The sequence below is a fragment of the Cricetulus griseus genome, chromosome 2, assembly GCF_003668045.3.
Source record: "Cricetulus griseus strain 17A/GY chromosome 2, alternate assembly CriGri-PICRH-1.0, whole genome shotgun sequence".
Taxonomy (NCBI): domain Eukaryota; kingdom Metazoa; phylum Chordata; class Mammalia; order Rodentia; family Cricetidae; genus Cricetulus; species Cricetulus griseus.
Genome location: NC_048595.1, coordinates 83,247,575 through 83,273,130, shown reverse-complemented (window position 1 = coordinate 83,273,130; position 25,556 = coordinate 83,247,575). Strand labels below are relative to the sequence as shown.

Here is a 25,556-nt window from a genome sequence, read left to right as displayed (position 1 = left end):
TGTGCTCAGGGCTACCTTACTGCCATCATAGTCAGGAAGACCCAGGAGGTCACCAGGCCTGGCTGGATCCTGCCCGGGAAAGCCACACCCTAGAGGGGAGGAATATACTCTTGGGGAACAGTAGCTAGGATACAGAACAGAGAACAGCAGGCGCCTGAGGTCCTTTGCTCCTGGCCTTAAGGGGCCCAATGTGAAGTTCCCAAGGACCGAAAGAGGGGTGTTCCGGGCCTGCCAGGGTCTCTCTCCAGCTGTGCAAACAGTTTTTGCAAAATGCATCTTGGCCCCTGCCACACCATTTGTCCTGTGTAGTTTGCTTTGGCTCTCCCCCAGCCTCAGCTCTTCATCCCTTCCAGCCTGGCTTCCCAGGCCTCATGCCCCAGACTACTGGGGCTCTGTGTGAGCCAAACCCAGGGCCTGACCAAACCAAAGGCAAAAGAAAACAAGAGATGTGTGTTCCATTAGACCTATTGCCTGATTGCTGTGGACATTAGGCAAGTGAGCCATTCTTATATTTATGGTGAGCATTCCTATCTATCTATCTATCTATCTATCTATCTATCTATCTATCTATCTATCTATCTATCTATCATTATCATTATTATTATTATTATTATTATTATTATTATTATTATTTTCTGTTCTATTGATTGTGCTGGAGATTGAATCATGGGCCTCATACATACTAAACACTTTAGATAAATACTAACTGAGCCACACCCCAGCCCTTATTCATTATCTTTAGTTAGCAAACATTTTGTGCATCAGTTTCCTATTGGCCATTGAGCACTTTAAAAACATTTTAAAAGTACAAGTATTATGTGAGTGAATATCATCAATAATACTTGGAGAAATGGAGCACTCCGTCTGAGAAAGCCGAAGTTACTTTCTCTAGTACACATGGTTAGTGCATGGTGCAGCTGGCTTCATGTGTGGTCTGCCTGCCTCTGGATTACGAGCTTGTGACCATTCTGTGACACTGCCCATTGCTTACCACTGTGCCCCATGCAGCTTGGGTTCCCATTCTTGGCAGCTGTCTTGAAAGGTAGAGAGAGCACTGGACTATGAGTCAAGAGACCTAGGTTCTAATCTAACTGCCATTCTTTGTTCTGTGATTCTACACATGATTCTGTGGTTCTTATATCTTTGGGTCCTCCTGGCAGCCACATTTCCCCCACTCAGTGATGGCTTGGACTGAATACATTGTAAGTTCCCCTCTGGCTATAAGACTTGGGGAATGTAATGCACTCCAGGCTGGAGCACGGTGAGGGAGCTTCCAGAGCACAGGGGTGGGAGAGTGGCAATACACTAGGCAGAGATGGAGTAACAACTGTTAGCATGTCAACCGAGGGACCAGGATTAAGGGTCAGAGTCCTGCTGCCCACAGATATGCCTTGTATTTCCATATCTTTCCATTAGTGAGTGTATGCCTGTGCTGTGTATATATCCCCACTTAATCACCCTAACCTTTCAATTCTCTCTTAGTTATAGAAGGCAAAGGTCTGATGAGCAAAGAGCCTGGCATCTGTGATCCCTATGTGAAGGTATCTGATGGGACTAGAGGCTGGTGTGGGGTCCTGAGGAACTGTGTCCTGGAGTGGAATCTCAAGGTCCAAGCACACCCGTGGGTCTGGGGCCTGAGGTAGTGGCTAGCACCTCATCCACTGGGTCCCTGGTCCTTTATGAGGCCCTGTGCTGGCCTAGACCCTTGCTTTTTGACTGACTTGTTCCCTAGGGCTTTGGACAAGAGCTAGACTCTTAAAAGGAATCTTGGTGATCCACATAGTGGGCACTGTGACCATGCTGGTGACAGATACACAAGCTTTCTTGTGGACAGCAGCCTCTTCATCCCGAACCTACCAAACTGAGGCAGAACAGTCAGGCCTGGGCAGGAGAGTGGAAGGGGTAAATCTGAAGGCTGGAAGATGTTTCTGGGTTAGACCCTTGCAGTGAATTCAGAGGACCACAGGGGAAAGGATACAGGAAGCCAAAGGCCAGGGACATCCCAGAGTACTGCAGCAAAGATGCCAGGTGCAGGCCTGATGCTCTCTTCCCTTTACTTCCTGAAGCCCTTCCTGCCAAGAGCTTGAGAAAGGCTTGACAGGAACAGGCTGGATGCCTGGGGCAGGGGAAGAAGAGTCCTATAGTGAAAACATGGCCTTGGGGCTTCCTGGGGAGGCAACAGAAGGCCCAGAGGTTCCTGGGGACTTAGCAGGGAGGAGGCTTTTGGCTTTGGGGAAACCTTCCTAGTTGAAACAAGAGTAGAGAAGATACAGTTGTACCCTATCTCCAGCCAACCTATTGGTGCCTTCTTGGTACCACCACCATGACTGCCTGTCCTGGTGTCCATCGCAATGGCCCCAGGCTCCTTGCTTGTGATGGGGACTCTCTCTGTCCTCTTCACAAGCTGTTTTGAAGAGCCCTGGGAAGCTTTTAGTTTGGAGCCATGCAGAGCTAGCTGTGGGGCTTAGATGATGATGCCGCTCTGTGATCGCCTAATGTTTTCACTTTCTCCACTCAAGATTTCTTTGATCCCGGAAGATGACCAGCAGTGCTGTCAGAAGACACAGACCATTCTGGACTGCAGAGACCCAGCTTTCCACGAGCGCTTCTTCTTGTAAGAGTTGAGAGCAGCTCAGCCCAGGAGGGGAGAGGCAGGGAGGCTTTGTCTGGGTAGATCTCTGTTTGCCAGATCTAGACACAGATCTAAGCAGAAAAACAGCGGCTTCTGAAGGATGTCTTTGTTTTCTCATTCCCGGTGTCCTTGCATCCCTGGCCTGGGCCCAGCAGAAAGGCATGCAGCAATAACATCACTTGGCTGCTTCTAACTGGTCGCTAGGTCGCTGGTCGCTGGTCGCTAGGGCTGGCAGCCCCCTTCTCCCAAGAGTAGCCAGTTTCCCACTGTGCCTCTGGCCAAGTTTTCACCTTCAAGAGAAGGAATTTTCTGAGCTGAGGGGCGGAATTACCTGTTCATCCCCCCCCCTTTTTTTTATTTAAACTCATTAACCTCCCTGAGCCCCAGCTTCCTCATTTGTGGTATGGAGTTAATAATAGTTCCCACCCAGGGAGCTGGGGACTCTTAAGTGGAACAAGTGGCCATGCCCATCAGAGTGGGAGCTGCTGTTCTTGTTATTACTATTATTTCTTTCGCTCATCTCGGCACTCTGGGGCCAATGGCAAGGTGATGGACATTTAGTCTTTTCCTGGCAGAATCATATTTTGATTTTCTCCCCACTTCATGACATAATTTTGCATATTATGCAAATTTGGACAATAGAGGTGAACAAAAAAAGAAAAAAGAAAATAGAAAATACTCAGAGCCCTCCTCCCTACACAGATATGCCTTGTCAGATGTCTTCGTTCATGTGGGCGTGTGTCTCTCTGTGTGTTTACAACACAGGATTGTTTCATACTGGTGTGTCCCAGCCCCCTTTATGGTCCTAACCATGTAGTATACACGCTACTATACATGTGAGAGGACTCATCTCCCACACTATGGCACTATATTTAGCTGGTTGTAGATTCCTTCTCAGCTGTCGTAATCATGACCAGCTCTGTGAGCCTGGCCTAGATAGAGTTGGGCCCTCCTAACTCTCTGATGGTCTGTTTTGCCTCCTAGTCCTATCCCAGAGGAAGGTGATCAGAAGCGTCTTTTGGTGACGGTGTGGAACAAGGCCAGTGAGACCAGGTGAGGAGACCCACTGAGCTGGACTGAAAACCTTCTCTGGGTTAGGGGTTCCAGCATGAAGTATAGGGATAAATGCCTTCGGGATAAATAGGTGGCTGTGACTATGTGGAGCTGTGGAGTTTGGCGCCCTTAGGCCACTATCAAATGGAAGTGATGGTGAAGGGGAGGCCAAGACACCATTGTGAGTGAACATTTGCTGAGATCTTGGTATCAAAAGGCAAGGCTTAAGCTCCCAGGGATGCTAACTAGCATACACCGAGACTCTGCTCTGCACTGTCCCAGGAAGGGACAGTAGGCACCGTGACAGCATACACTCAAAACCCAGCTCCATAGGACTCTGTGCACTGTTTTCACTGGGCCTACTTTGCTCTGATTCACCACTGGACCCACTACATGCATACATAATGAATACTAACCTCACAAAATAGAATGGGTTGAATAAAAAAGAGAGTAAGTGTGGGAAGGTGACTGGGAGGGCTTTATGGGAAAAGTGGGGTTTTGAAGCTGGGCAGAGAGTAATAGCAAGATAAGGAGAGAAGGAAGGGGCATTCTGGGACAAGCATGGCATGAGTAAAGAGCAGAAAGCAATGAGGAAGCAGGGTAGTTGTGGCAGCCTTGGGCTATCATGAGGAGGCCCGGTTTAGGTGTGCAGAAGTGTTGTGGGGGGAATCCAAACAGACTGATCTTGTGGGTGGTGGGAGGCAAAGGAGGCAGCTGTGGTTGTGAAATGAGAGGCAGATGTTACAGCATGGGGTAGAGGTGCAGTGGGCAAGTGTGAGGATTGGCTGCTAAGGAATGCCCGGGCAAGCACTTACCTTCTAAGGTCAACTGGGCAGGAGCGGTGTGGGGCTCACTTCACAAAGGCAATATATGAAGCTAGGAGACCTGATAGCCAATAACCCTCGTCCAGCAAGGATAGAATAGAGCTGAAAGAACTGAAAAGGGGCCCATGTGAATGAAAATCAGCTCAGCTCTCCAGCCTAGACCTAGAAAGTGTTTTGGGGTTGAGTACTTTTTGTGTATGTACCATGTTGGAGATTGAACCTAGGGCCTTGTACATACTAGGCAAATATTCTGCCATTGAACTACGTCCCTAACCCCTGAATTCTTCTTGGAAACACAAATCCCATTAGCTACTATGCTCTTTTAGAGGTCCCATTTAACTTTGAGAATGAAGAGTTTTTGTTTTGATGGAACCTGCTTTTCATCACAGCGTGAAGCTCTACATTCTAGGTGCTGGGCACTCATGCAGCTCTCTGGAGGGGCGGTGAGAGAGGCTTAAGGGTGTGGGGAGGGGGTATCACACCGATAACAGGTAACTCGTTTGTGGGCTGCTGAGTTGAGTCCAGCCAAGAATGCATTTTTCTTATTTGTGTAGTTTGTGCTAAGTTTCCAGAAGAGGTGACCAAGCCTCAGGGAGATTAGACCTTACTCAGGGTCACCCAAACAGTGAATAGTAGAGCTGGGAAGACAGACAGTTGGATCTAAGTTCTGTCCTTATCGTTGTATTGCCTCCTGGCCCAAAACAATGGAGTGGAGAGGGTGGGTTTGTGAAGTGAGGCAGTGTCTGAGGACTCACTGGCATTTGGGGAGGGTCAGGTGCAAAGTAGGCCTTCAACAGAGATGAGATGGAGTTGGTGGAGGCTCAGCCAGGTGGATCCATAGGTCCTCTAGAGAAGGGTGTTCCTCTTTAGTGCTGGTTGTCCTCAGCCCTGCTTGGACATCACAGAACACAGGTTCCCAGGCACCACATCAGATAGCTAAACCTACATCTCCATGAGCAGAACCTGGAGGTATACACTTAATCAAGGCCCCATGGTGAACTGATGAAGACAGTTTGGTGTTTGGTATGCTGTTTGGCTACTGGGACACACCTGAAGGACACTGGCAAGAGAGTGACAGACAGATGCAGTAGATCTAAGATTTGGGAAGGCCTTTGGGAAGTGAAAGTAAGAATTGATGGGAACAACATTTGAATGAGGTACTTAGCTGTGAGAACAGGGGAAGGGGCAGATATGGTTGGTGGTGCCACCAGCAGTGTGTGAAGCAGAAGAAGAGATGCTGGCGTCTAGAGCACCAGTGAGAGAGTAGTGTCTGCATGGAAAGGATGAGATGGACCACCCAGGATGCACTGAGTGTCAGACCCTGTCTTTGAAGGGTCAGTAAATTGCATTAGAAGCCCTAAAGGAGCTCAGAGGAGTGTCAGAGAAGCAGAGGGACACTCCACAAGCTCCTGGTGGAGGTGAGGGCTGGAGCCGAGCCTTCCATGAAAAGCAGGCAGGCAGAGCTGCCAGAGGAGCCGGCAACACGGGTCACATTTTTGGAAGAGAAAGTGAGGCTGGGGAAAGTGAGTCAGCCCCCAGCGAGGCTGCCTGATCAGGGCACTGTCTCCACTAGTTGCCTATTTTGGGAAAGTGAGATTCTTTATTAAATAAAACACAGCCAACCTCGTGGTCAGAGTCCCAGCCCTAAGCTCAAGAGGGCTGGAGCAGGCTCAGGCAGGCCTGCCTGCAGAGCAGATGGCTCCCATGGAGGCCAAGGCCGTCAGCACCATGCTGGCTGTTTTCAGCCTCTGTGCATTCTCAGCTGGCTCCTCTTTATCGACGAGAGACCTCTGAGCTGGAGCAGACAAACAGCAACTGCAGGAAACACAGGCTCTGCTGAATGCTCCCAAATCAAATTGTGTTTCCCTGAAAGACAGATATACAACTTATCTCTGTGAAAGACCATCATGGAAGGTGGGAGGAAAGTTTACTAAACTGTTCTCCATTACAAAGTATTTCCCATACATCATCTCATTTAACGCAGGTTTGGAGGGGTAAGAATTATGATTGTTGTTCTCCTTAAAGGCCTATGAAGGTGTAAGACCTTGAGGTTATATAACAGCTGGTACTTAACAAGCATTTATTCTATGTGAACTTTAAGCCCATGGCATGCCTTATCTAATTTAATCCTCACTCTGCTTTTATGGGCAAGGAAACAGGCACAGAAAGCTTATGTAACTAACTTAACCAAAGAAAAAACCAGCTGCAGATCCAGGCAGTCAGAAAGCAAGTTTGTGCTTGTAGTCACATCCCAGTGCACTGGCTTACCTTCTGCGGGGACAAAGGACTTCAAAGCCATTCTCCTTCCTTTTCAGTGGCTTGCTCCACCAACCTCAAGATGTTTCAACACATGTAGTGTAGCTTTGAATAAACCACCCAGTCAAATGTGTAGTAGGCACATTCTAAAACCTGTAGGCAACAAGAAGGAAAGATCCTTCCAGTGGTGGCTGTAGATTCCTACTAGAGACAGGATGCACCAAGGAGTTCTGGTGGGACTGGGGAGAGGGCTCCATGGGTGAGAACACTTGCTGTGCAATCATGAGAACCTGAGTTTGAATCCCCAGCACAGATGTAAGAAGTCAAGCGTGGCAGCACACAAGCCTGTAATCCCAGCATGGTGGTGGTCAGAGACCTGAAGATTATTGGGGTTTTCTAGTTGCCTGACTAGCTCTAACTTCACTGAGAAACCTTGTCCTGAGGGGTTAAGGCAGAGATGGACAGAGCAGGGCCCCTGACATGGTCCTCTGACCTATGTGTGTGTGTGTGCATGTACACACACACACACACACACACACACACACTCGGCAACCAGGAAGAGGAGCTGTTGATTTCAGCATACGCCAGCTTCTTGGCAGGAGCTGAGGAGAAACAGTGAGCATGTGAAGGAGAGCCACTCTCACTGGCTGTGACGCTATGGGCCAGCCTTTCCCCAGCTCTGTGCCTCAGTTGCTTTGTCTGTAAAATGCAGTCATCTATAAAGCTTTTTTTCTATTTCAAAGTTCTGTGAGTATTAAAAATTATAGCTACTGTCATAAAATAGCTTGATAAGCTAAGAAACAAAACTATAGACCTTTTCAAAGATATGCAAAGCCAGAAGGCAGATATCAACCCCCAGAAATACAGAGCCCCAATTCATCTGTTATCAGCATGTGGCTGATCTTCTTTCTCTCTGCCCCACCCACTTGCCCCTCCTCCAGTGGATGGTTTTCAAGCAAACCTCACACATTTTCATGTCTTATCAGTAATATCTATATATTATATATATACAACACACACACACACACACACACACACACACACACATATATATATATATATATATATATATATATATATGACAATTTCTAAAGAAACAGAACCATAGAGACTGAGTAATCACACTCAGATAATAATAATCATCTATTTCCTCGGGCACTTTGAACACTGAGCTAAACTGTTTGGAAGTCCCACTGGATAATAAGCAGAAAGGCAAACTGAAGTGTCTAACAGCATTTAAAGTACTTTCTGAACTTGTAGCCAGAGAACAACTTTGGAGAAAAAATGTAATTGTTCCTCTGAAAGACAGACATTTGACTCGTCGGTATGAAAGACTGATGTAGAAGAATATTAATAGATTTTTTTAAAGTTGTATATGTATAATTAAAGAATGGGATCTTCTATGATAACAGGAGCTGCATATATGGAAGGTTTCTTTGCCGTGTGGCAGGCACCACCCTCAGTACTCTAGGGATAGCCTCTCCTCTAGACCTTTTACAAACAGGATCTTCGTGCCGAGTATAGTGGCCTAACATCAGAAAGTTTATGACCAGTAATGGGTACTTAGCCCAAATAAAAAAGTGAATAGAAAAACGTACTCAATTTAAGGTATCAAACTAGAAATAAAGATTAAATTATATAACCATGTGATACAAAGTAGTCCAAGGCTCTTGAATGAGCAAATTAATGTGATTTCCCAAAAATGTAATGTGTCTCATCTTGCAGTAAGCTGAGCCCTGTTCTGCCATGTGCTCCATAAAGTCACCTCTGAACCTCTGCAATGGTTGGTTCCCCTCTCTGTACTGGTTGGTCCCCGTTTCTGTGCTGGTTGGTCCCCGTTTCTGTGCTGATTGGTCCCTCATTTCTGCACTGGTTGGTCCCCTCTCTCTGCACTGGTTGGTCCCCTCTCTGATATACTTTTCCTCTCATTCTCTCTGGCTGTGCTCATTAGAACTCCTGTTGAGTCTCCCAGCCCTGGCTGCTTCTTGCACCTTCACAATTTGTTGCCTGCACCGTTCATCTGTCAATCTCACTCCATCTTGTGCCAGGCCCTGTATTGCTGTCTTGAACTGCTATTTAAATTCCTGCCTATTTGTCTTGTTTCCTTAATACTGGGGCTCCTTGCCCAGTGCCTGCCAACCATGGGCATGATGGATTCCCCCATTTGTCAAGCCTTCGCCGAGTGTAGAAGCCTGGAGCTGAAGCCTTGGCAGTCAGCAGTGACCAAGGCGTGGTTCCAGAGCCTCTTCACAGAGGGAAATTGCCAGCCTCTCCTGCATGGGCTCAAGTTGGTAAGCTGGCTCGTACCTTGTCATTTGCCCAGGCTGCTTATATAAGCAGTTCTTCCTCCAAAGGGTTTTCAAAAGCAGCCTTCAGAAGTAGCTAATTGAAGAACACTCAGAGAGAGGTTCCTTCTTGTGGACATTAATTGTGACAATTTACTCTGCCTGAATGATCATGAAATCACTGGAGGCCCCTTAGCAGGAAGCAAAGCTCAAGGGAGGCTATTAACCATTTAGCATTCTTTAAGCACCAGGGAATAAAAATTCCACTTACAGCAGAGTAGGGAGAGGCAGTGTTTATTACAACTAAAGCCCCAACCTGGAGATGGGGAAGTCTACAGCGGTGGCCAGCATGAGTGCAGAGTGTGCATCACCTCAGCCAAGGCTCTCCCAAATGTGCTGATGAGAAAAACAAACTTGCTAGGAGCATGTTGCTAGAGCCTCTAAAGGCTGTCCTCGTGTTGCTTGTGGCAGTCTAGCTTGCTAGTGTCACTCTGGCTCCTATCCAGGGGGGAAGAATATTTGTTCAAAGCAGTGGGGTAGGAAGGTGGAGGGATGTTTTATTAGGGTGACTGGATTACCTTCCTTGAGCAATTTAATAACGCTAGGAAGGGACAGGGAGGAGGAGGAACCCATGAACCATAGCTGGAGAAGTAGCCAGTCAATGCCATGGACAGAGGGAGAGCTGGATGAACTCCGAGGCCCCCCGTCTTGTGGCTGTGGTTTAGAACATGGATAGGCAGGCAGTGGCCAGTGTTGAGAACCAGTCTGCAGCACTCTGTGTCCTGTCCCTCACTTGGCTTGGCTGCCTGAGAGAGGCTAGTTTTGTTGTGCTTACAAATATGAGATGGCAAGCTGCCACCCTTTCCGGAGAATCCAAACAATATGTATTTGTGGAGGCTTCTCGACCTCTGCTTGACCATGGGTGGGTGCCTTGCAGAATCCCTGGAGAACTTTCTCCAGGCTCTAGTGCCCAGACCTTGCCTTGAATCAACTGTGCTTGGATTTAGGCAGGAGTTCTATAGCTCAAATATCAGGCAGGTTTTTGGGCAGCCCTTTGATGCTGTGTTGTTCAGAGTTACCTCCCGGGCCTGGCCCCTGTAGACCAGCCTCCTGGGAGGCACATCTGCAGGGAATTTACTACTTCCATCTTTGCTTTAACACTGTCCCCTCCAGGACAGATCAAATCCTTCATCTATGTTGGGTCCTACAGATAGTGAAAATTGGGCTGACAGTGTTATGCTCCAATCTAAATATGCGTGACGTTTCTAGATAGTAATTAAACCCATCTACAAAGAAATCTTGAGTTGGGAGCTGCAGAAAGAGAAGACTGAAGAAAACCAAAACAAAACCAAAACTCACAAAATGCTCAAGTATCAGGGTCAAGTAGAAAGCTGTACAATAGATGTACTTAAAAATACGTTTATACACCATACCCCCCATTGCAAAAGCAACAACTATTCCTGTGAAGATTTGAAAACAAAATCACTAACAATCCCACCTACCAGACACAGCCATTGTCTTTTGTGGTTCTGTTTCCCATGAAACTGCAGCTTTGTACAGGTTCTTTCTGTGACAGTAGAAAGCTTTGGCATTTCATTAGCTAGCATGGATCAATGATATCATTATTAAAAGCTGTTAATAAGTTCCTGTTGGTTGGACATTTCTCTAGGCACTTTGAATTCCTGTTAACCAAGAAGCCCAGTTTGAACTTTACCCCTAATCCTAGTCCGACAATGTATGAGGCCTGACCTTGGTTCATGCTTGTCTGTCCCATTGACAGTTGAGTCAGACGGGTTATTGTGGGTCATTGTGACTTTTGTGTTGTGTTGGGTATGTTTGGAACTTGGTCTCCAGCCATCTGAGAGTTGCTAAGGTCCTGCTTGGATGTGAGGCAAAGCTATGTGAACTGAGATCCCAAAGCTTTCCTTTTACTGTCTGTCCCCAGCTGAGGTGGTGGCTAAGAGTCTCTGACAGGGACAAGCCTCTGCACCTACCCAGCACTAGGACACTCATGGTAGTCCTGTGCGCCTGCAGCATCGGAGAGTGCAGCTTCTGCCCAGGCCTACGATGCCCAGGTTCCCTCAGAGCCCACTACTAACTATTCTGTGACCCTGGGAAGGGGATCAACCACGCTTGTGTCTTCCTCTGGAAACTGAGTATAACTCCTCCGCCCACCTCACTAAGTGGGAGGTGCCCTTGGAATCCACATGTAGACTGTGGAACATTTGACAGAAGACTTCCTTGAACAGACAGCAGGGGACTCACTCTCTTCTCTTTTAGGCAGCCTGCACTCATCGGTTGCATGAGTTTTGGGGTGAGGTCCCTCTTGACTCCGGACAAGGTGAGTTCACAGAAAGTTTCTGGAGCAATAGCCCGCCTAGGTTTACTGGTATAGTCATACTGACCCTGGAAATGCTTGGGTTGAGTTGCTCTCTGACATTGGTAGCCTAACTTATAGGCAGCTGTTGTTTGTCACTGGGCTGGCTAAGGGTTTGAGTCTCCTTCTAGAGCACAGTTTGGCAGCCCTTAGACTCCCTGGAAAGTGCCGAGTCTGGTAGATTCCAGGATGCCATGAAATATTTTGGCAAGTCACATGGGACATAGGTATTCCTAATCTGCTCTTGGTGAGGGGAACGGGGACCCTTGGTGCCCCTCTACAAGGGTCAGTTTGATCTGGATACAGGAGAGGGTAGCACTGGAATTGATGCCATCCCTCTCAGGCTGGGTGAGGACACGGGCTGAGAGGACCCTTCCTTTGGGTCGCTATCACTCACCTGCCCTTAGTAGGCACTGCAGCCCCAAACTGGAAGCTCTGAGTAGGGCTGGGTGCACTTCTCCCACATCTTGAATATGTCCTTGCGGCCTGTCTTGTGTCCCTGCCACTACGCTTTGCGTCCTGGAATGAAGTCACAAGATGGCTGTGTGGTGGTCCTTTGGACCTCCTGGCTACAGCCTTGGCTTCCATTTTTTCTGAGGACTGAGAGAAGTTGCTGCTCATGGAGACTGCACAGAGGTCTGGAGTATCTACTTTTGTCGCCTCTCCGCTGCTCTTCACTCTTTCCTTTTTATTCTGTAAACAAATATTTAACAAGCACCTACTGTTTACCAGGCTCAGTGTTAGGTATGTCAAAGAGCCTGGCGGGAGGCGGGAGGCGGGAGGAAGTCCATAGTTCTCCAGGGTTAAGAGAGGACCATTTCTGTCCAGAGCATCAGGGAAGGCTTCTTGGTGTAGGTGGTAGCCTTGGGGCAGGGAGGCTGGACCATCTGCGTCTCAGGAATGATGTCCAGTTGCAGTTTTAGTTGTTTGTGTTTTATTTTTGAGGAGTTAGTGGTACCTTGGCCTGTTCCCTCTGCCTTTTTGGTCTAATCATATCATTCCTTCTCTCACAACAGGAGATCAGTGGCTGGTATTATCTGCTAGGGGAGGACCTGGGCCGGACAAAGCACCTCAAAGTGGCTAGGCGGCGGCTCCGGCCCCTGACAGGTATGTACAAGTCCCTTGAAGCTCCCAACCCTTAATGAATGAAGCATGGGTCTTTGCCTCCCTGGGACTTCTTGCTAGTGCTTATAGGACCGCAGACTACCCTCTGCCCAGGACATCATTAGCATATGATGGGCTTTTCTCAAAGTTTGTGCCACCTGGCTTCACACAGATCAGTCCCCTGCCTCACTCACAGAAGTGGCATTACTTCCCAAGGGTCCCCTTCCCAGGCTCTTTGTCTCATCCCGTGATACCTTGCTGAACTTGGGGGCCCCACTTGTGCAGGCATGGATTTAGGGCCTGCCATGAGTCTGAGGCTCAGGGCTTGGGTTTCATGCCCCCTCAGTCCTGTTGTTTCCCTCACAGCCCTGGCTCCCGAGCCTGTTTGCTCTGAGCCTTGGCATCCTTCTATCCTGGAAGCCAGGAATGGCCCTGATACTCTCACCTCTGGCTGGTTTGTGCATGGGCCCTCATGTCAGTAGGAATCTTCTGACTCAGCTCTATCACCTTCCAGACATGCTGTTGAGAATGCCAGGAGATGAGGACCCTGAGGGTGGGGAGAAACTCCAGGTAGGTGGGGACAGTCCTTGGCTGGGGCTGGTGGAACCTGAGCATGGCTCCAGGGTCTTTGGTCCCCTTTTTGTCAACCTCTTGATCCAAGAAGTGACTGTGAAAGAGGGCAGCATTTGGTGTTTGGAACTTAGCAAGTTATGCGTTGAGAAGGAGGATTCTTAACTTTCCCAAGGTGTGTCATTGGAAAGGTGTGTCATTGACCTGTATGTAGTTATTCATGACCTTTGCAAGGGTGGGAGAGAGCCACACAGGTGGCTGGATCTTTCAGATTTCTTTGACCTCTAGAAACAGAATTCTGCCTTCCCCCAGGTCCCCAAACCTCTGTTTCTCCTAGAACCATGGCTGTGTCATCTTCATAGGTCAGGCTTGCTGGGGCTGGGTAGTAGCCGTGACTCTGAATCTGAAAGTTATGGTTCCTGGCTTCCTACCAGATTTGAATCTGGAGAAGAACATCATACTGGGATTTGGAAGAATTGTCCAAATTTCATTCAAGCTCTTTGGAGAACCTGTCATGTTGACTCATGGTTTTCTTTAACTAGAAGAAGGAAACTCAAACTCCCAGGGATCAATTACCCACTTAGGTGCTATTGTGATCTAACTCTCATCACCTCTGTGAGGTGGTTGTCATCACCCAACCTTACAGATAAGGAGATATACAAATCAATGGGTGTCATGTCACTGTGGCCACACAGCTAACAAGAGGTCGACAGTGCCTCTGAAAAGGGTGTGCACTATGTGGTACTGTCTCTAGAGCGTGGAGAAGGCATGCATGGCGTTGGCATGCTCCTTGAGCTCTTACCTATAGATGTGTTGCCATCTAGGAAACCTCTTCATTGACTGTACTCATCTATTCCCTCATACACTGTGGGGTGGTTACACCTATATGGATCCCGGCCCTTGTGGAATGTACTGTTCAGAACATCACTGCCCAGCATAGTAGCAGCTTGCTGCCTGGGGCTTCTGAACACTTGGCTGTAGCAAGCTGGCCAGAGGAACTGAACCACAACTTCTATTTCACGTTAGGTCATTTTGGTTTGCTTTGTACAAATGTTCAGCTCCCATTCTAGAGCTAGGGTAACTTGCCAGATGTGTTTTCTGTGGCTTTACAAGGAATTTAAAAGCTTCCTCTAGCTTCAGGGTTAGTTTCCAGAAATCTTCTGCCCGCTCTCTGTGATGGGGTAGTGACTATGGAGGGACTCTGGTAATATGTGGGAATTACTGACATCAGCATTGCAGGTGGCTTGTGAAAGACCTACTTTGTGCTAGATTCTGCATACTGCCCCATGTCCCTAAGGACACTGTTCTCAAGTACATTGGATTTGGGGGCCTATACACCCTGAAGATGCCCATAGTGCTCAGCAGAGACAATGATTGGCAGAGGTTTGGGAAAACAGGAGGGCACTTATTCAAGTCCTTCATTTGTGGGACTTAGAGATGTAGGTCACCTGCCCATGATCATTTGGCAACCAAACCAAGTGACTGCCTCTGTTCTAACAACATGAGTGAGTTGGTGGGCTTTTCCAGGGGGTCCTAGGAGGGCAGGGGGTGCTGGGTCTATTCTATGCCACTCACAAGACCTGGGACTGAGGGCACTTGGTTCTAACCTGGTATTCAACTGTAGCCTCTCTCAGCCTCCATTTCCTTGTTGTTGAGATGTGGAGGCTGGTGCCCCATGGCTAGGAACCCACTTGCACATCTGTGTGCCATCAGCCCCTCTACACAGACCACTTCTGTGAATGAAGAAGCTGACTTTGCAGTAGATCCTGAGTGCCCATCAGTCTCCAGATGTTTTGTGTTCCCTGACTTGGGCACAGTGCTTAGGGCATGCCAGATTGTCCCCACTGGGTTAGTCCACTGGATTTGCTCCTGGGGACCCTGGGATTTGCAGGGAGGTGTGCTGTACGGAACAGCGCCGTGCTTTCTGCTTGAGTTTCCCTCCGGCAGGCAGTGAGGGGTGTTTGTGAGAACACTGGACTCACTGAGTGGCCCAGGACAGAGAATGCAGCCAGAACAAAGGCGCCCTCTCCCCGCCAGGCCCGAGGAATACTAACTAGTTGACAGGAATTTTAATATAAAACTCTCCCTCTTCCTTGTCATTCTGAGGTTTCAGGAAGCCTTCGGGCTTATCTGCAGAGGCACACAGCGCAGACAGGGCTTGGGGAGGTGAGAGGTGATTTCCTGCCATTCTTCTGTGGGACGGGCTTCCCAGGGCGGTCATGCCAGGCTGACGGGCGCAGTGCGGGCTCCCGCTGCTGGGGGGAGAGCTGGGTTTTCATGGGGAAGCAGCTGAGGCAGGACCCGCAGCCATGAACCGCTTCAATGGGCTCTGCAAGGTGTGCTCAGAACGCCGCTACCGGCAGGTGGGTGCCTGATTCCCCTGGGGTCCCGTGTGATTTGGGGAGTCAGGGATGGGGGCTCATCCATATAGACTCTCTCTCTACAATGCCTACAGTGCCTCCTCCTGTTTCCACCAGGCACATTTTGATGTGGAGGGAGGTTCGAGGCAGGGGCTGGACCCATGGCCTTGCCTGCTACCTAACGCCCCCGTGTTAACAGGCAGCCAAGGCAGGTTCTGTGTGTCCTAACCATTGGCTGGCATCCTTGATGAGATGATTTAACTGATTTTTTGCTTCTATCATCTGGGGAGGAGGTGATTTTTTTTTTTTGTATTTGTTTATTTTTAAAAGGCATTTCAGTTCTGAGATTGCCAATGGTTTTTGGGCTATGGTGTTGAATGATTCCGGAGAGCTACAGTATTGCTGACTTTCCTGTTTCTGGTGGGCAGCCATACCCATTTTGTCCCTTGTGTGTACTGATATGTGCTTCTGTGTGAGATGGGATATTCTGTGTATGTATATGTTTTCCTCCTTGCTGCTTTGAAGTGACTCCACATTCCCGTGGTTTTAGAGTCCAACTTCACTGAGTCTGCCTCTTAGCTTCTGGGCTAGGAGGTGGGCAGAGTCGGGAGTGATGGTAACAGTCACCCCTAAGACTCTACTAGAACTAGGTTTGTTTTCTTCCTTCCTTTCTTTCTTTCTTTCTTTCTTTCTTTCTTTCTTTCTTCCTTCCTTCCTTCCTTTCTTCCTTTCTTTCTTCCTTTCTTTCTTTCTGAGACAGGGTTTCTCTGTGTAGTCCTGGCTGTCCTTGAACTCAGAGATCTGCCTGCCTCTGCCCCCTTAGTGCTGGGATTTAAAGCATGAGCCACCACCACCCAGCTAGGATTTTCTTTCTTATAAAATAGGTATGGGTTGGGTATAAAAGTAAAAGATAGCCAGATTTGGGTAGTGTCCAAGCTTGGAAGGAGCACACAGATTTTCTGACTGTTAAAACACAGAGAAGGCCCTCATTAGAATCTAGGCCCCAACTTCTTAGTGTGTAGGTCACAGGGAGATGTCCACAGGGTCCCCTGCACCTGCCTCTGTCACTCGGGTATCCAGATGTTCCTCCTAGCCTTCCCCTGCTTTCAGGTCCTGCCCTGCTTGTCCCAACCTATGCAGCTGGACAGAGCAGTTCCCGTGGCAAGAGCAGTTAGGTGCTCGGGCAGAGTAAGCACCAGAGGGAAGGTAGTGAAATCCCAGGTGCCCTTGGGCCAAGGGGCCAGAGGACTGGGGTGTGCTGGTGGTCAGAGTAGGACCTGATGCACACATGGACTGGACCCACAGCTCCGAACTCAGAGTAGGATGGCTCCTGCATTAGAGGCTGGGGGCAGAATTGAGCATAGTAAACTTTCCATGGGACCAGAGCTCTAGTCTGACTCAGTCCCCTTTAGCTGCCTCTCTTGAGCAGTTCACAGTCCTTTGTCCCTAAAATAGGACTAGTGAAATAGAGATAAGCCTATGGGCGTGAAAGGACAACTCCTATAAAGTGCTTGGCTTGTGTCTGCTGCTCACCTCCAGGGAGTGGTCAATCAACGCTGGCAGCTAGGGACATGAGTTCAGGTGTGACAGAACTCCAGCAACTAGGGGCGGGTGCTGACATGGCTGAGACACAGGCAAGAGAAAGAATCATGCTGGGAAGGACACCTGTCAGGGCCTGCTGAGGTCCCAGAGTCAGGAGGGGACTGTCTCCCTCCTTGAGCCCAAGGTCAGAGAGGAGGGGTGGGGGAGCATTCCTTCCCTTTGGGCCTTGATTACTTTCTCTGTAAAATGGGCTTGCTGACACAGTATCCTTGGGCTGTAGTGGTGGACAGACTCTTTGGATACTACCCTCTGCATGCCTAGAAGGCATGATGGCCTCCATTACAGTCCGCTCCTCCCATAAAACCAGGCATTGATTTCCTTTCTTTATATCCCTTCTCCTGACGCTCCTTTGCTTGCCAACAGGGTGGGATTGTTGTCTGGGTGGCACTCAGGGAGGTAAAGAGGCTCCTGTCCCCGCTTGGACCAGAGCATCAGAATGTGGAAACACATTCATCTTCAGAGCAGGGAGCTGGGGTTCGCCCTCCAGAAAGGAGAGGTCATCCTCAGCATCCTGTGGTGTAGGCTTGGGGCAGGGCTGGGAGCGTGCCTGTGTGGCATGGAGGGTGGGGTGAAAGTTCCCTGTTAGTCCCACACAGTGGTTCCTGCTGTCTTCTCTGGGCCTCTGCTGGCCGGGCAATGAGAGATCTCTTGTTCTACCATCACTCCACATTCACTCGTGGCTTTGTTTAGCTTTCTTCCCACTTTTTCCTTCTCTTCCTGTCTTAGCTGTGTGTTTTCCCAGAATTCTTATGGGAACAGGGTATTTTCCTGCCCCCTCTCCCTCCCCCTTGTCTGTCAGATTTCCTGTTTTACAAACTTGCTTTGAATCCAGGCCCAGGACTGGTGGGAAGCAGAGCCTCGGGGACCTTTGGTCACCCTGGGCTCCTGCCCGCTCCCCTTCGCTGTGCCTGGCCTTGGGGTACAATCAGGTGCCCAGCCCTAAGGGACAGCAGACTCTGCACAAGGCTGTTGGTTCCTTTCACCCAACCCAGGCTTGCTGAACTGTTTTCTTCCTCTTCCTGACCAGGACATCATCTCTTATGCCTTGTTGGGAGCCACCCTGCTCTTGCCCTCTCCTAGGGATATCTTGGGACTCCCTCTGAGGCCATTTTCTGATCTGATCATCTGAATGAGCCTGTGGGCCATGCTGGATACAGAATCATCCTTTTTGATTTTTGAAGATTTTGTTTTAAAAGTTTTTTTAATTATGTTTATATGTGTGCATGGGTATGTGTATATGAAGGCCAGAGGAGTTGGACCCCCCACCCCCAGCTGGAGTTACAGGTGATTGTGAGACACCTGACATGGATACTGGGATTAGAACTGGTGTGCTAGTACTGCTAAACCAGCTGTTCTTAACCAGTAGGTCGAGACCCCTTTACAAAGTCGAATGACCCTTTCACAGGGGTCACATATCAGATATCCTGCATATCAGATATTCACATTACAATTCATAACAGTAGCAAAATTACAGTTATGAAGTAGCAATGAAACTAATTTTATGATTGGGAGGTCACCATAACATGAGGAACTGTATTAAGGGGTTGAAGCATTCCAAAAGTTGAGAGCCACTGAACTAAGCCATTTTCAAAGCCACAGATGTAAACATTCTTTAGGTGAGATGCGTGTCAGCACCCTAACAGACAAAGCTTTTGCTGAATTCCTGCCACGCACAGGTGTGGTGTCTGGGGTCACACAGGCCTGATTGCTGTACAGTTCTATTTTGTCTTCTGTTGCTTGTCATGGCCTACTTTTCTTTGGAGAGATTTGTGTGGGCTTGTCCTCTCTAGTAGCCAGAGACCAAGTGCCAGCCCCCAGGGGCCCCTGTCCCATGTACTTCAGCAGTGCACACAGCAGGAGTTGGATTAGAGTGTTGGTCTGCAAAGAGCATCTAGATGGAAGGGTCTAGATGGAACTTCCATGACCCTCCCATGCACATAGCCCTATGAAGGCAGAATGAAGCCTGTGGCTAGTGCTGGTTTATCCAGGAGGCCTTGCCTGTGCTTGTGCTTACCTCCTCTCTTGGGAACTCTCTGACTGGCTGCTGGGAGGCTCTGCTCAAGCCTGCCTGTGCCCGTGAACTCCAGCACTCTTCCCCTGACACTTGGTCATAGGCTGAGAGAGTATGTCCTGTTTTCCCTCCCTGGTGCTTTGGGAGGATGGCCACCTGCTTGGCTTTAATTGTGGGTCTCTAGTACAAGGCAAACCCTGGGCCAAGATCCCAAGACCTCTGTGGGAAAGGAAGCTGGGAGGGAGGCAGGCAGCCGGTCTTCAGCAGGAGAAGAGGTACACCTCCAGACAGCTCTTGGGTAAAGAGCTGAGGTGTTAGGACCACAAGGGGCAAGGTTTATCCTGTTTCCAGACCCCATTCATTCTTCCCTCTGCTTGAGCTCTCAGCAGTTTGCTTGACCCACAAGTCAGTTCAGATGCTGGGTCTCAGATAGGAACAGAGAGAGGCTGCTGGCTCTTTCTCAGGTCTGGTTCCTGTGGAGAAGAAGGTGGCTCTGGGTGGGGCTTAGAGGTTTCCCAGGTTCAAAACTCTGGAGTAATTGGGCAGGGCTGTGTCCTAGATCACTATCCGGAGGGGCAAAGAAGGCTTTGGTTTCACCATCTGCTGTGACTCTCCGGTCCGAGTCCAGGCTGTGGATTCTGGTAAGTGAATGGCACAGGATGCCAGCCCTCCCCTCCCACCAGACAGCTGGTCTTTGCAGAGTATTCGGAGCTGGAAGGGGCCTCACACCGGATCAGGGCCTGGGTTTTCAAAAGGAAAAGAATAATATTTTTAAATGACCCACAGATGAATCTGAAGTTTATGAAAATAGACCCATGATTTTGTTTGTTTGTTTTATCAAAATGAAGATAGGTGTTATATTTTGATTCCTGGAGGTTTCTGAAGAGGAACTAAACTTGAATTGTGATGACTAATGAATGCTCATCCTATTTGCAAGCCCACTTAACACTTAGAAGTGGACATTCCTAGCTGGGGGTGGTAGTGCCTACCTGTAGCCCCTGCACGCAGGAGGATTCTGGAATGAGATACTGGAAGTTCAAAGCTAGCCTCGCCTATATCGTGAGACTCTGCCTCTCACCAAAACAAAACAAAACACGTTCAAGCAAAAACAAACAAAAAGCAATAAAGAAAATAAGCAGAGGTGAGAAAATAAGCATAGGTGGAACCTATGCAAAAAAAAAAAAAAAAAAAAGCCAGGAACAGTAGCTTATGTTTGTAATTATACTACTGAGAAGGCAGAGAAAGGAGGATGGTTGGGACTTACTGGAGTAGCCTAGTTAATGGGTCCCAGGCCAATGAGAGACTCTGTCTTAAAAGAGAGACAGAGAGACAGAGACACTGCCTGAGGAAAGACACTTGTTGTATAGAGGTTGTCCTCTGGCTTCTATATGCATGTGCACATATCTTCTTTGTCCCTCCATCTCCCCTGCTCCCTCCCACATCACACACACACACACACACACACACACACACACACACACACACACACACACACACACTTCCACCACCAAAATGATACCACTTCCTTACTGTTCTAGGAGACCCTTAAAGAGGGATAGTGGTAGGGGTGGAGGTGTAGCTAGGGTGAGAGGAGAAGGTGGCAAAGGGTACTGCCTTCGACAGCCACCTAGTTCTCAGAGCAACAGAGAGACAAGGGGCAATCCTTGCCCCTCAGTGGTCTCTCACTGTTTTTTTTTTTTTTTTTTGTCCTTGCAGGGGGCCCAGCAGAGAGGGCAGGCCTGCAGCAGCTGGACACAGTGCTACAACTGAATGAGAGGCCTGTGGAGCACTGGAAATGTGTGGAGCTGGCACACGAGATCCGGTGACGGGGGCAGTGGGCGGCAGATGGCATATCTTCCCCACCCATCCCTGGGCACACTGCCTTGCTCTGCTCTGCTCGTTCTGCTCTCTGCCCAGCTGTGAGTGATTTACATCACTCCTCAGGGATCCGTTTCTTGGCCTGGAAATGAAGGTTCAGGCTCAGATGAATGTTGATCCCGCAGCAAGCAGCAGGAAAGACTCTGAACCGACCCCGTGGTTCCTGCCATGGTTCCAGGGGGCTGGTTCCACGTCAGCTAATTATTCTACTGAATGGCCGAACCCTTTGTTTAAGGATGTGTAGACAGTGCAGATGTTTCAACTGCACAATTTGAAGTTTATTCTGTAAAATGGCTGAGCTCTTTGACTCTGTGGGGTAACACCCTAATGGTTCCCTTTCTTCCGCTTCCATAATGACTCCATGAAAATTGCATTTGCTTGCTCCTACTTGGCTTTCTTCACTTGCTCTCTGCCCTGCAGGCTTCCTATGCTCATTGACTCTGGGCTCCCCAAGTCTGAACTCCTCTCTGAAATTTCTAGGAGCTGTCCTAGTGAGATCATCCTGCTCGTGTGGCGCGTGGTCCCCCAGATCAAGCCAGGGCCAGATGGTGGAGTTTTGCGACGGGCCTCCTGCAAGTCCACACATGACCTCTTGTCACCCCCTAACAAGAGAGAGAAGAACTGTACCCATGGGGCACCATCCCGTCCTGAGCAGCGCCACAGCTGCCACCTGGTGTGTGACAGCTCAGATGGGCTGCTGCTTGGTGGCTGGGAACGCTACACCGAGGTGGGCAAGCGCAGCGGCCAGCACACCCTGCCTGCTCTATCTAGGGCTACCACCACCACCGACCCCAACTATATCATCCTGGCCCCGCTGAATCCTGGAAGCCAGGTATGGATAGCTGGATGTGGAAGGGCACTGGGTCCCTGTGGTAGGCTAAGAATGTCTCCAAAACAGAAAATTGGAATGTGAAAAGACCTCTATGATATGGTAGTCTCACCATCCCTGTGGTCCATGGAATGCACTTTGGAATAAGCTGCTGTGAAGGAAGCTGAGGTCTCTCAAAGGGCCATAGTTTCATGGTGCATGAAGCCTCTTTCAGCTCTATTCCACCTCTGCCCCTTAAGAGAACCACTGAGTTTCCCCTGTGCCCTATGACATTTTCTATCCCCCAGGCCTGTGTGCAGTCACCTGTTAGATTGCTCTGCCCCATTCTTGTGATTGAAGCTGGGTCTCTTGTCTTTCCCTTGCAGTTGCTGCGGCCTGTGTATCAGGAGGATGCCATCCCTGAAGGTGAGATGTCCACTGTGCTAAGCCCTCTCAGCCTGGGGAGACAGCTGAGGTTGGGAGCTCAACTTCCTGCTCTGAGTTCAGAGGCCTTTCTGATTGAATTGGGGTGACCCAGCACATTGACACAGACCCCATATCCTCCTGGTACTTTCTTTCTCTCACTGAATGACTGCGCCTTTCCTAAAAGTCAGAACTGAGGTGGCAGAGGGGGAATCTGTGAGAACCATCCAAGAGACAGGTGCTTAGTATCTTTTGGCTGTTATCCAGTGTTGCTAAGCAACCATACCTGTTAGGGGCTGTAGACACCATGCTTGAACCTGAATGGAAAGCAGTCCTGGAATGTCGAGCTGTGAGGCCTGAGGTTGGATCTGCACTGTGGGACTCGAGTCTCCTCATTTCACCTAGAAAATAGCATCAGAGCTTCCTGTGCAGGGGCCTGTCTGGAGGATTCTATGGAGAAACAGTTGTGTGTAGTTGCCTGCATGCTGAAAGATGGTACAGAAGAGCCATCTCTGAGCCCCGCAGATATCTCTGTTGTTTAATCCATTCTTCTCCATTGGTCTGCACATTCTGGCCAGAAATTGAAGTTGGCGTAAAGCAGGAGCCCATGGGGGCTGCCCTTAGGCCCTCATGCACCTGCCGCAGAGCCCTAATCCAAAGTCCAACTGGTCTGGAAGGTTGAGGCCAGCCTTGCTGTGTGGCCTGTGAGGCCCACCTTGAGTGCTATTGAACCTTTCCTCAGTGCCTACAGGACACCCTGGACCTTCTTCCTTGAGAGTGGCCTTTCCCATCTTCTCTCAGATTTCTTTCTGTGCTGCTTCCCTCCATTAGTGATAAGAAGATGATTCTTAAAGTGGGTACTTGGGCCTTTGGGGGAGAGGAGGCTCCCATCAGGCTCAGGGCTGCTGATGGAAGGCACCCCCTTCTCCCTGCTGGGGCCTGTGGGCAGTTGGCCTTTGCCTGCCGGAAAAGAAGCTGTGCTCCTCCTGGGGAGGATCCCGATAGTGATTCAACAGTAAGTGTCTAAAAGCTTTTAGTGGGCACATTAGGGTGGAGGAAATATGTCACTGCTAAATGGCGACTTTATTAGGGGCAGGGCTGGGCTTGGTCTATTTCTGTGGGCTCCGCATGAGATCCAGGGCCTGTCAGGCAATAGAAACTTGAAGGAACTTTGGCAGAGTAACTAAAGAGAATGACTGCAGTTGCCAGTATAGTTTTAAAGGCAAGTCACTGAGGAAGGGACCTGGAGAGATGTGTCACCTGTGTGGGTGCTGGCACGTGGGCCGGGAGCTCTTTGACCCTTTCCCACAAAGCTCCAGAGATGCCCATGTGGTCGGTCCCAATCTGTGTCTGTGTTTTTACTCCTCTCTGAAAATACAATGCCAAGAAGGTTCCTTCCTCGGTGGGGGGGGGAACAAGTAAGGAACAGAAGGAGATGGTGGTGTTAATAACAGTGGCAGTGTTTTGAATTCCTTCTGTCAAAATCGTGTGTGTGTGTGTGTGTGTGTGTGTGTGTGTGTGTGTGTGTGTGTGCATGCTTATATGTGTGTGCGTGCGTGCGTGCGTGCGTGCGTGCGTGCGTGCGTGCGTGTGTGTGTGTGTGTGTGTGTGTGTGTGTGTGTGTGTGTGTGCACATGCATGTGAAGACCAGAGGTCAAACCCAGGAGCTGTCAACCTTATTTTATTGAGACAGGCTCTGTTACAAGGACCCGAACTGCTGATTGAGCTGGACTGGCCAGCCAGTGAGCCCTAGAGATCCTCAGCTCTGGGACTACATGCACATGCCACCATGCCTAGCTTTTCACCTGGGCATTAGGAATTAGACTCAGGTCCACCTGATTAGTGCAGCAACTACTTTACCAATTGATCCATCTTCCAAGCCCCTGTATCAAGATCTTGACTTTATTTCATTTCTGTTTCAGCACAGTGATCCTTTTAGTATCAAAAGATAATCTTCACCCATTCTCACGCCTTAATTCTTTACAGACCCCAGTCCTGAGTTCAGAGTTTAGGGCTGTCACCAGGGTGCCTTTGATTCCTCTAGTCTGCCAGGAGGTGGCCTTTCAGGAGGGAGATCTCAGCCATCCTGCCTCGAATAACAGGGACAGGGAAAACTTAAAACATCTTGCCTTGAACAGGGTCTGAGGCCTTTCTGGGGCCTAGACTGCCTAACTGGCTGTAGTCGGCATATGCCCCAGAACCCCTGTCCTGTGAAGGCAGAATGACCTCAGATTCACCACTGCCAGAGCCAGAGGACTGCCAGGGCTCGCCTCGGAAGCTGGGAGCAAAGCCGTGTAATTACTGTTTGGTCAGTGAAGCAGGTGCTAGAGGAAAAGGAGATGATACAGGGTTTAGGCCAGACATCATCACAAGAGGTGACAGGTGGAAGTTTGCCTTCATGGAGCTCAGCAACTGGGCTGCAGTCTAGATTGTTCTAAAAAAGGAAAACTTGGGAAATCAGTTCCAGAGAGCCACATTCCTTGTCCCATGTCTCCAGAGGGGAGTGGCAGTGTAGCTTTAGGGAGTGGCTGCCACCTAGATAGGGCTGGTCCTGCCTGGTGTCATTTACCAGCTGAATGACCTTGGGCAGCTCGCCCAAGCACTCTAAGCCTTGGTTTTCTTATCTGGAAAATGGGACTATGCTGTCCCCTCCTCTCTGGAAGCAGAGAGATGTGTCAGTCACAAATTAGCAATTTGTGACTATTGAAGTCTAAGGTGAAGATTCTTTGACAGCCCTGGGCAGCTGGGCCTAGAAAGAAAACAAAGCTCTTGTAAGTCTCAATTTAGAGCCCAGCACCTAGATTTCTCCACTGTGTACTGTGTCCTTCCTTTGATTTGGTCTGGTTGGCCTCAGACCCTGCTTCTCTGATCCAGCCTGTGTTGTGTCAACTCTGCCTGTCTACTTTCAGACTATTCTGTGACCTCACTCGTGGCATGATTCCAGGCCTGGTGGCCTTCTCTTGACATGCTACCACTGATGGCTGGCTTAGTGTTGGAGATCATCCGTCCAGTAATCACATACCAGCCTGGCCCTCTAAGCCCCATTTCTATTAGGGTATTTTAGTGAGTTTCTACCTGACTTCCTGGACCAGGCAAGACAGGAAGGTATATGGTCTCTGCTTCAAAACAGAGAACTGTCTCAAATAGGGAAGGAGCCTGCTATGTGTTGCACAGCTGCACAGTGGAAGGCCAAGCTGCTGCACAAACAACATCTCAAGCCCTGGGGCCAGGTCATAGGAGAAGCTGGGGTACTTCTTCCTTGCCTCTGTGCCTCCTGTCCCCATCTGGGTACCTGTTCTTTGTACTATCTAAGCCACCCTTGAATAGGCAGGAAGTGGTTTGAGTTGTAGTGGTTTGAGTGCTGCCACCAGAC

At 49.2% G+C, this 25,556-nt stretch overlaps 1 protein-coding gene across 9 annotated transcripts in view; it reads left to right on the top strand.

Annotated features, from left to right (window-relative positions):
* The window catches only part of Rgs3 (regulator of G protein signaling 3), a 118,869-nt gene that overhangs the window by 19,319 nt on the left and 73,994 nt on the right, over positions 1-25,556 (top strand). For 6 of the 9 annotated variants that reach the window (XM_035439858.1, XM_035439856.1, XM_035439855.1 and 3 more), the window contains exons 1-5: positions 15,411-15,464; positions 19,634-19,715; positions 20,791-20,896; positions 21,433-21,784; positions 22,147-22,186. In XM_035439858.1, coding sequence (XP_035295749.1) covers positions 15,411-15,464; positions 19,634-19,715; positions 20,791-20,896; positions 21,433-21,784; positions 22,147-22,186 — 634 coding nt within the window. Of the gene's footprint in view, positions 1-1,482; positions 1,542-2,519; positions 2,615-3,616; positions 3,686-11,330; positions 11,392-12,443; positions 12,535-13,045; positions 13,102-15,410; positions 15,465-19,633; positions 19,716-20,790; positions 20,897-21,432; positions 21,785-22,146; positions 22,187-25,556 lie in introns of those variants that run through there. The other 3 variants (XM_035439857.1, XM_035439859.1, XM_027400308.2) reach the window with 1 other exon arrangement.